Source organism: Nelusetta ayraudi, unplaced genomic scaffold (assembly GCF_046127955.1).
Source record: "Nelusetta ayraudi isolate G7.1 ecotype Tasmania unplaced genomic scaffold, CSIRO-AGI_Nayr_v1 ptg000042l, whole genome shotgun sequence".
Lineage (NCBI taxonomy): Eukaryota > Metazoa > Chordata > Actinopteri > Tetraodontiformes > Monacanthidae > Nelusetta > Nelusetta ayraudi.
In genome coordinates, this window is record NW_027466092.1 from 22,459,879 (window position 1) to 22,471,374 (window position 11,496).

Below are 11,496 nucleotides of genomic sequence, written 5' to 3' on the forward strand. Positions count from 1 at the left end.
CGCTCGCCTCGTTTCAAACTCTGCCATTATTTTAATTTCACAGCCAAGGGGCTGAGCCACTTTGTTCCAAAAGCAGAGTGTGGAGAAAGTGTGGAAGCCCGGAGATGCTTATCCGACATCCCACCGCACGCCGCCCCGGGGTTCAGGCCCTGCGTCTCTCCGTTAACGATGTCCAACAACTTGGGTTTGTTGCCCACCTCTATGTGTATTGAAAGGAGAGCTGGGATCAAAGTTGTCGGGGGGAGGGTAAAAAAAAGAAGAGAGCAGTGTTCTGGCATCTAATTCATCCACAGTGAGAGGAATACTGATGAGCTTCCTGTTGGAGGAAGCCCTCTCAGCTGCTGACTGCTCCAAAATCAGAGGCGTCAGATTTCTTTTCTCCCATTCAAATGGAACTTTTAAATGATTTTTAAGGTGTTAAATCTAAAAGCAACCTGTTGCCATGATTTTTACATCTGGATGTTTTGAGCTTAAAACCATTCAAATTTGCAAGGAGAGCAGGGTCACCTGGAACAAGGCTTCCTGGTTAAACGTTGATCTTCTCGTGGTTCAATATTTATTCTGACACCATTGCTCGTGGAAGAAAGATGCGATATTGTGTGGTGTAAACAAAGCGGGAGTAACATTATTTAAAATATGCTTTCTTATGCATTATCAAATCAGGCGCCATCATGTTTTTTCCCTAACCCAACTGAATTACCTGGCAATAAGAAATTTCCATAGTAGGCTTTAAAATATGAAACTGGGCATTACGGACATGATTTACTGCTTTGTTCTTCTCAGTTTATGGTCGAATTTGGCTCAAAGTGAAATAAACAAGCTTCCATTTGTCATCATGCTTGAAGGCACATCTCTCCAGATTACTTTCTTCTTTTATGTTTAGAGCTTCACGTGTTAATTTAATCTCTTGGAGGTTTCTCTATGTTACAGTAAAACACCATCACATCTGTGGTTTTAACTATTAACTACATATTTGACAGTGGCATTTCAAAATGAGAATAACTTAAAAAAATAAACAACAACACACAAAAAAGAGCAGATCTATCATAGATCATTTCATGCTCTCTGACAACTTTTTGTACAGTTTCAGTGACGAAGCCAACACTTTATCACCTTGGCACGAGACAGTAAATTAACTGTAGCCTGTGGATTGATTACACAGTTTGTAAATCCAATCCATCATCCTGCTCAGTGACATCATACTGCATAATCAGGGTTAAATTAAGAGACTCGACTGAGTCAAGTTACACAGCGTCACATACTCTTTGTGGAATTGCCTCGAGCCTGAAGTTGCACCTCATCTATTCCCGTTTCCAACATGACGCATCCCTTTGCCACCCTCTTTTCAATCTGCTTGCCGCCTGTTAATTCCACTCTGTATGATCCAAGCGCAGCTCACACCTTCCCCAAATTCCCCCCAAAGAAAAATTTGGTTCACTCTGAAACATTTTATTCCTCTGCTGGCTGATGAACAGCCTGGAAGGAATGGAACACGCCTGACGACTGACTGGACGTAGCTTTGGCGTAAGGCCGCCCCCCACAGTCTGAAGACGTAACTGCACTTAAGGGGTGTCCCATTTCTAAGTCACAAGATACCCTTACACTTATTTTTGAGGGCCAAAGATTGAGGGTTAAGGGCGAGGATTGAGATTGAGGAGTTAAGGGAGGAATTGGAATTGGCCCTTTGTCTCGGTACTTGGAGCTCTGACAGTGAATAGCTGGGTCCAACCCGAGAGGACCCGGCAATTGGCGGTCAGAGCTGTCAGTCACCCCAGCCCTCCCATTTCTCTTCCTCCGCCCATTGCGAGGCCGCGAGCAGCCTGCGTGACTTGCATCACGTGACTTTAGTAAAGGAAGTGAACGCACTAGCCGTAGCCAACATTCAAATAACAACAAAGATAGCCAGAACCGTTCATAGACTTGAAAAGAAAACAGCTTGACGGAGAGTGCCATGAGGAGCAGGCAAAGGGGAACAGTACCTTGTCCTAGCGACAGCAGATGTTAAAAACAGGAAGTGATTTCACATGTTGCCCTCGCCACTGCCTGACAGTAAATTATTTCTTCAAAGTGGCGGAATACATTTTTGCCCTTGATGTAGCATATTTCATGAGAAATGTCACCTAACGCAGTCGTCCGTGGAACATTGTGTATGCTCCCTCCTGTAGCGGCAGTACCAGGTAACCAAGTTTGTTTTTGAGAATAATAATAATAATATCATTCTGCTTGTTCCATTTTACAATACAAATTTAATTTTTTTGAGGATTTTTCACGGTACGGGGCTGGTATGTTACGGTTCTATTCGGGGCCGGCTCTAGGGTTGCCACCTTGGACTTGGGGGAAAAAGGGTAACTCGATCAAATGCTTGGGTCGGAGGGCTTGGCCCTGATTACCAGTTCAGACGGACCAATTAACATGAAATTTGAACATAAGAGACACAAAGTCATATCAATATATTTATCAACCGTTCAGGGGTCAAAAACTCACACACACAATGCTGACTGGTATTCAAACCAGCTGATAATTTTTGAGAGTCACCCCAGCCTTGAAACACCTGAGTCCAGCAACCATGTCAACACACTAGAACACAGAGGGAGACATCACAGGAGTTATGCAGTGGATGTGGAGGATGTGACATGAGCATATTTGCATTGCAAACAATACTATGTTCACTACAAAGTTATCAAGGCTATAATAAGCTATATAACTAAAGGCGCTCTTTAGTCACACATACAGTAGTGCAGTACAGTGAAATTTGTTGTCTGCAGTTAACCCATCCAAAGTATTAGGAGCAGGAAGAAGAGCAGCAAGAAGGTCGTGGGTTTGATTCCGGGGCCCGGACCTGAGACCTTTCTGTGTGGAGTTTGCATGTTCTCCCTGTGTCTGCGTGGGTTCTCTCCGGGTTCTCCGGCTTCCCCCCACAGTCCAAAAACATGCACATGAGGGTGTCCCCTGCCTTCACCCTAAGACAGCTGGGATAGGCTCCAGCAGACCCCCGTGACCCTGAGCTTGGGACTAAGCGGGTATGGAAAAATGAATGAATGAATGAATTCATTAGCCATGGAAAACATGATACATGTCAAAGAAAGCATTCTAAAATCATTTAAAATATTTTTCTACTTACACATTAAATAACGATGAATACATCATTTTCAAACAATGTGGAAACTGTGTTTTTAATAGTGCATAAATTATGTATAAATGTTGTACAACTTATAATTGGTTAAATAACCATTTGCAAACGTTTGTCAATGGTTTGTTAATGATTAGTTCAATGTCTACCGTTAGCTTATAGATGTCTTGTGACTAAAGTAATAAAATATCTAATGACCATTTACATATGTGTATAACAGATTTGTTCATGATTAAGCATCGACTAATGTCTACTAAGAGCTTGTAAATGTCTTATAAACAATCGTTATTATAAAGTGTTACCAATAAATGAAATAAACAAAAGGAAAAAAATACATTTATACATTAAATAATGGAGGAAAGACAACATTCATAGAAGTATTAAGGAAGTGAGGGAGAAAGGGAGGAATGAATGTGTAAGGATGGGAAGTAATGAATGAATGAAATAATGAAGGGCAGGAACAGACAGCCGAGCCTTCTCTCCCCCTCTCTCTGAGCTCCCAGCTTTCCCTCCATCTGTCAGCAGTGCGTCCATCTGAGCGGCGCCCTGCTGTCCGTCCTTGCTGCCGCCATGCCAGAGTGACAGCTCCATTAAGGAGATGAAAACAGAGCACAATGGAACCAGACGCGCGTTTCTACCTCCAATTTGTCGGGGTTGGGATGCAGAATTGTGTCGCTCTGGTGCTGACCAAATTTGGCTGCTTTCTTTATTTAGTCCTGTTGTTGCCATTAGAGCAGACACATGTGACTGCAGAGGGCAGAGAGTTCACTGGACGTGAGCATAAACAACCCGTGCTGCTAACTCTGAGCTACCTATATGTTCTGAATCTGAGTCATTTGATTTTGATCCTGCTGACACCGAGTGCTGATCCAATAATCTGGCAATGCATTGAGAAGCAAAAAAGAAAAAAAGTACATCAAAGATTTTCCCTCAGTTTTTTTTGTGTCCAACATGAGACTTTTTCATGGCCCTTTCATCAAGTTTTGTTATCTAGTGTGAATTCAAGCCAGATACACAGAATAAAATATTTTTTTATTGCTGTTGTGCAGCTCACAATAACTGTGTAATTCCAAATATTGCACTGTTGTTGAAGTTTAGACTTGTTTAAACGAGAGCAGTACCTGTCACAAATCAGAAAATGAAATCCTGTTGCACGTCTGTGCAGAATCAATCAAACTAGTCTAGAGTTAAAATTTACAACATCAATCTCCACTCCAATCAACAACATTCAAGTAGAAATAAGAAAAAAAAAAGGTTAAAAGAAATGGATATACAATTGTTGGCGCCGGTTTGTTATGAATGAAAATCAGCTCTTCGATGGAATCTACATGGAGCTGTACTCTTTCTATTACTTAGACTTAGTCACTCTGAAGGGGTTTTGTTTCCTTTTTGAGGGGAAGATCAGCTGCAGACATTTTCTCTGTCCCAAAGATACCAGTTTCACCTTTGCAACCTGCAAACAACCAGCGAGCAGCCACATGCATTCATTCCATGTCAACCCTATTTAAATGTCCCTCTTACGGGTGCCTCCTTTCTGCTCAGTATGCGATGGTGACAAAACCATTCATGTTAAATGGAGCTTCAGCCCTTTGGTCCCATCAGCAAATAGTTTTGTGGTATTTACACCGTACTTCAGTAAAGCCATATGTTTGCCTCGACTAGCACTACACTGACCTTTTTTTCCTGTGTGCTGCGTGCTGATGTAAAGGTCAGTGTGAGCCCAGCAAGGAAGAGCAGTAGATATGACTACCGTAATTTCCGGACTATAAAGCGCATCTGAAAAGAAGCCGCACCAGCTAAATTTCGGGGAAAAAACAAATGTATACATATACAAGCCGCACTGGACTATAAGCTGCAGGTGTTTCGTCAGGAAACGGATCCGCGGTTAATTGGTATGGAGTCGGACCAGAACTCGAGGCAGCAACGCACAGGAAGGAGCTCACAAAGACAGAGCGCATAAAGACGAGAGTGCAAGCGATCTAGACAGATCGACTGCCTTTAACTTAAAAGCAGACAGATCGACTGCCTTTAACTTAAAAGCTGCATCATATGCAATTCTTCGTTTTCCACAATGAGGGTTTGTGCATGAAAACTTCCTTTGCGCAAACTGTCTTGCTCTCGTTCTGTATTTGGTTCCACTTTTGCTTTCGTTGTTCGCACAAACTGCCTGTCTCACTCTTTCATGAGCCCACCCAACAATCCATAAATTGAGAAGGTCCCCTCGTGGCAGTTAGCTGTAAAAAAAACAAAAAAAAACATAGATTAGCCGCACCGTTGTATTAGCCGCAGGGTTCAAAGCATGGGAAAAAAAGTACCGGCTTATAGTCCGGAAATTACGGTAAACAAACTCAAGTGATCTACAGCACGGGCTCCTCACCCTGGTTGTCCTCTGAGCTGAAAGCCATCATGAAGATGTGAAAATGCAACTGCAATAACAGTTTTAGAAATTCAATTCACAGCCATAACCAGTCAGTAACTAAGGCCACTCGGAACAGAAAGTATGAATCTAATTACACAAACCCTGTAATATTTTATTTTTAAACCGAAGATGTAGAAACTTGTCTCCGCGCAGCATTGGGTTAACGTCACCATCATTTATCCTTCCCGAGCAGTTTCCACTGAGAGACAGTTTAAGGTCAAAGCAGCTTTTCACATGCAGATGAAATTCATTTGCACTTTTTTTTAATAATATTTATTTATGTATTTTCAATTCCATGCCCTGTTTTACTGTGTCACTCTTCAGGGGGTGCAGAGATTAGCATGATTTCAAGATGCCTCCTTCCAATCTCGCATCTAGGATCCAATGAAAACAGATTTAAAGAAGATTGGATCAATTTGAAACGACTGTGATTTATCCATGCTGACTAACTCTTGTATGTGTAACCAAACACTCCACCATAGGAAAGTAGAATACAAATTGCATTAGTGCTTATTGCTGCTGAAGTGTCAATGACACAGCTGACATATTAAGGATCTGCTTCGGAGCCACACTACACTACTACAGAGATAAACATGAACTGGGGCATCTTTAATAATCCACAGATTTAAGAGCTCATCCCCAAACCTATGATGCTATATTTTTTTTTAGCTTTTAACAAAATACATCACTATCATTATGAAATATTTTTACAGAATTTATTTTTCTGGAGTAGGCCCTAAAAAACAGTCAATCTCAGAAATTATTTTAAATGCTGCGTACTCTCGTTTTAGCCCAGCAGTGCCAGGATGGGTTCAAATTAAAGTTCCTTGATTTCAAAATTACGGTTCAGCAGGTTGAGAGGAAAACCATCAAAAAGGTTTCAGGGTTCAGTTTAAGCTGCGTGAGTCTCGGTTACTGTCAGCTCATCAGCAACACCAGTTCACACTAGAAGCTTACTGCTTGCTGCTTCCTCACCTCGCAACACCATGCTGACATGCGCATCCAGAGTGCTGTCTTCCTGAAGCACTTTGTGGTTAGTGACGTCTTCAAGAAACGCCAGAATCAAGTCCGGAGTTTGTGACGATACACAGGGATTTCAACCGCACTTTAAAAACCCAGTCAAACAACCACATCAGACTCCATGTGCATTTATTTCTGTAACAGTATATGGTTTACACAGAGCAGTATGACATGAACATGATCATGAAGGCACAATCCGCAACGAACTGGGTGTGTGAGTGCGTGTTGCGTGTGGGTGTATGTTTGTGTTTGCATGTGTGGGCAGGAAACTGAAACTTAAGCAAAAAGGTAACAAAATAAAAAGGGAAAGATAAAACAGTTTCCAATGTTTTATTAGCCTTATTATGGCTGAGTCTAGCAAAAGTAGTTTTTAGGATTGGGTGCTCGGAAATGTTATTGTTATAATCAGTGCAACACCAGACTTATGTGACAGAGAGTGAGTGGTGAGGGCTGACGGTGGAATGAGCATCGCATCCTCTTGGTGATCGGGAGATCACCGGCCGTGACGGTCCTCCAAAGTGGTCCTGGGAGTTTGTACCATACCGTTCTGGTCTAATACCGCGCAGGACTGCCCATTCTACTCTGTTCCACAGGTGCCTTCATTGCCGTTTTGGCACCAGAGTAGGGTCTTTCTTCGTAACTGGCTGAATTGCGGTGATCAGGCAATTTTTGCTGGAGGGAAAAACTGTTTGGCTGGTTCAAAAAGAAAAACGATAAAAAATCATGAGCTTAGGGCCAAGAATTAACAGGTTTGAGATCAGGCAAGAATTGAAAATAAAAAGTAGCCAAGCCATCGCTGGACGAGATTGAGTTGTCTCTGCAGCTGTCTTAAGCGAGTGAAAACTGGCATTGTGCCAGATATTAAAATCAGTTGCCGAGAAATAAAGAAAAACGACAGAGAAAAACAAAAACCAAGACAACGACAAGACCAAACCTAGACTAAGGCCCGTTTACACGAAGACAGGTTTCTCTGAAAACAAAAAAACAATCTATTTTGGAAACACTGATGTCACAGCTCTAAACCCCTCGTCCCACTTGCAACCTGAGCAGCCATGAGGTGCGGACGACCATTCACCCTAACTGCTTCTACTGAACAGCCTGCAGTCTTGCCATTAACCTCCACTACTACAGCAAGCCGCAAACAATAGTGAACAATAACATACAGTGCTCGTGGATTGATCGTGGATTTTGTGCAAAGTGAAGACAAACACAACAGAAACGATTTGCAAACCTCCTTTTTATTTATTTTTATTTTGGTTCAGCGTACTGGGATATTGAGGCAGGAAACCTGATTGACAAAAATGTTAGTGAACTTTTACTGGCACGACTCCCGGTCAACCTTAACATTCATCACTCATCTTCTATACCCGCTCATTCCTATTCAGGGTCACGGGGGTCTGCCGGAGCCTCTCCAAGCAGTCTTAGGGCGAAGGCAGGGTGACACCCTGGACAAGTCGCCAGTTCATCGCAGGGCCACATAGACACAGACAACCATTCACACTCACATGCACACCTACGGACAATTTAGAATGTTCAATTGACCTCACATGCATGTTTTTGGAGTGTGGGAGGAAGCCGGAGAACCCGGAGAGAACCCACGCAGACACAGGGAGAACATGCAAACTCCACACAGAAAGGTCCCAGGCCCAGGCCCAGGCCCCGGAATCGAACTCACGACCTTCTTGCTGTGAGGCGGCAGCGCTAACCACTGCACCACCCGAAGTTATACATATGTGAAGGAAAAATAGTTTTAGCAATGTCTGATGTTGAGTTGCTTGGTAAGATCCGGTGATCAGAATTAGTCCTGTGGAATGTACTGCTAGGAAGATAAACGCCACAGAACTGGCTCCGATTCCATCTTGTGCCAGTCTCTGCTTGGAGTCAAGCCGTTGGCAGTGTTGAAAGGCTCGACGCTGCGGGCGAGAGTATGTCACCCAGAGTGGCGTTTTTTTATGGCTTCTAGATCTTAAGTGAGATTGCAATGTCTGAAGAGGAGTACAACAGTCATTCAAGTCCAGGTCCAAGAGTCCCGCAGAAAGAACATTAAGTCCAGATGTGGCACTACAGGAGATCGTGACTCTAGGATCCAATAAAAATCTGAGAGAGTTTGGATTTTTTTAATCGGAAGAGCAGCCGATATTCAACCAGGCAGTCCAATAGGGAGAGACCGCCTGCTGACCTGCCTTCAAACCAGGAATATGTTGTTGTATTTTATTTGTACATCATGGCACTTTTAAATGGAATGCCTCAGAGTTAGGGTAAGGGTTAGTTATTGATTGATATTGATTAATGGTCATTAGTTTAACCATCACAAGACCTGTGAAAAAATTTAAAAATGCATCTTTTTGATAGGTTTGAGTGTTTAATAAGTTTTTGTTTTGTTATTAGCTTTGAAGGACAGTGATAAAGTGTAACAGGGGGTAAAGCTGCCCCCTGTTGTAAGTTCGGTAGAACGACCATCCATGAGCTGAGATCAGAAGCAGCGGACACCAGCTCTTGTTAGGAATATGTGCTTGTCATCTCCACTCAGGCTGGAGTCTCCAACAAGGACACTGACCATGGAGGCTCCCAGAGGTGTGGAAGTAAGTGCTGCCCAAGGGGCGCTGAAGGTCAGCAGTCGGAAGGACCTTCAGCTGGAATCCACTGAGGGAGAGGTAAGGACACTCAAATAAACGCAAGTATTATTTTACTTCAAGCATGAATTTGTACAAATGGAATTTAAATTTGAAAGTCCTGTGTTATACCTAAATGATTTAAAAAAAAAAAATGGATTCTCAGGGAGCTGTCCTGCTTAAAGTGGACAAATATTTCAAGTATTTGGAAGCAGTCAAAAGCAAGGTGGTCATGAGGTGGTCTCAGAGGGCAGAGCCAACATGTGAATATGTGATTGACAGGGCTTTGTTAAGAGCTTTGGCACCAGTGAGACTGAGTAAAGTTGTCAGCTCCCCTTGTGATATCACAAAGGTCTGAACACATAAGCTTTAGGAGTTTCTGGAGAGCAGTGCGAGCAAAAGAAATAAAGACTTTTTCCCATTCACTAACACACTAGGGATAAAGATTAGTGATAGCAAAAACTGGGAAAGGAAATAGTTGCTATTTAACAAATAGGGCGTTTAACAGAGGAATCAAGCTTTCTCACCTCATCTGCTCAGTGCGCTTGCTTCACCAGCACTCACACGTCAGCTGCACCTCCGTCCACGTTTGACTGTCTTACCCTTGCTCCTCTTCCCCAGATTTTACTGGATGCCAGCAGCATTCAACTGGGCGGCCTCCCGCTTGGCATCTATGTGCTGTCACCCTCTCAGGCGGCCCGGGCTCACACCATCTATGAGGTGTGTGTCTGCCCCAGCGGCAAGGTCTACCTGTCGCCGGCAGAGAGCAGCTCCACCTGCCAGACCATGAGCAACATCTGCCTGTGGAGCTGACCTGGGAGGCCTCTGGTGTCTGCTCAGGCTGAAGCCACCTTTAGCTTGTGTTGCGACCAGAGCAGCTTGGTCGGTGAAATCAGGAAGTGTTGGAGGACAGTTCCACGAGACACGTGTGGGGACTCAGCCTTTATTTTTCTACTGAAGTGTTGCTGTTAACGCTGTCTAAGTGTTTATAAAGAGGGAAAAGAAAAAACTTAATCACATTAGAAAAATTAGGATGTCAGAGAGACGAGAAAGCACACATTTTTCAATCTCCCCACCCCTTTGATAATGACCTTCCTTTATGACTGAACAGTCAGAGCTTAATCGGACTAAGCAATAATTCGGTTTTCTCGTCCAATCGGAGTTCTCACCTTGTCTCCGTACACATGCAGCTGAGAAATTTTAATTATTGACGGGAACATGTCCTCCTCCCAACACTAGGGGGTGGAGTGAGTCTTTTCAGCTGGTCAGCTGCTTTCGGTTGACATATTACATCATTACGATATAGAATGATAGTTCATAATGTACGTGTTAATAATGTATAAGATGTGCCCTATTTCTCGTGCTCATGGTGATTTTAAAAGGCAGACAAGAACGTTGTTTGCTGGTGGAGGGCTACAACAACACTTCGATGCTACGCTTTGTGCCGTCGCTACTGACCCTACTGACCTACTGACTCGTTCTTGTTGAATGCGGGTTCGGAGCACAGACTGGTGGGAGAGGGTCGTATTGAAGGAGTTTTCGGACATGGAATGGAAAGACAATTTCCGAATGACGCGCAGATCATTCGACAAACTTTGTGGACTGATGAAAGATGTTTTAAGCCCCTCGGAGTTGACTGTTAGAACGCCAGTTCCCCTCCAGATGTGAACCGCTATTGTTTTATACAAACTGGCTAGCTCTGAAGAATACTGCGTCGATGCACAGATCCACAGTTAAAAAGTTTGTGTACAGGTTTTGCAAAGGAACGGTGTCTTCACTTATACACACGCTCATTAAAGTGCCGACCGTGGAGGAAGCTTGTGCCGCTGCACGCCGTTTCCAGCAGAATAACAGCGAAATTATCGAAATAAAAACAAATCAGAAAAGCATCTTTTTGGTGTGCTTTTATTTACAAAGTCAAACTTCTAACTTACAAAAAATGTGAACGAAAAGGTAGAAATATAAATACGAACGAATACGTATTTGTTCAGGGGTGCGCAAAGCCGCAGCCCTGCATTTGCTGCGCTACCCTTTTAAAAAGGTCTCCGTTGCGCGTTATTTTAATATGTCCATCTCTTTTAGAAGAGAAAGCATCGCCCCGGTCTCATCCTCTCTCCAAATGTCAACATTCTTATTCGCGTTTGCCAGGTTGTTTCGCACCGTTAGTGTTACTGTTAGGTCACGTCCACACGGGAACGTTTTTTGGTGGAAACGGTAAAGTATTTAACCGTTACGGCGTTTCATCCACACGGCAACGGCGTTTTGAGTCCGGGAAACGGTATTTTTTGAAAAAGGGTCCCAGAGTGGGAAAATCT

General features: G+C 43.3%; 1 protein-coding gene across 1 annotated transcript in view; it reads left to right on the forward strand.

Annotated features, from left to right (window-relative positions):
• The window catches only part of sgcz (sarcoglycan zeta), a 72,001-nt gene extending 61,954 nt beyond the window's left edge, over nt 1-10,047 (forward strand). The window contains exons 8-9 of the mRNA XM_076035484.1: nt 9,100-9,223; nt 9,803-10,047. Coding sequence (XP_075891599.1) covers nt 9,100-9,223; nt 9,803-9,994 — 316 coding nt within the window. The 3' untranslated portion in view covers nt 9,995-10,047. The remainder of the gene's footprint in view (nt 1-9,099; nt 9,224-9,802) is intronic.
• Nucleotides 10,048-11,496: the final 1,449 nt, after the last annotated feature.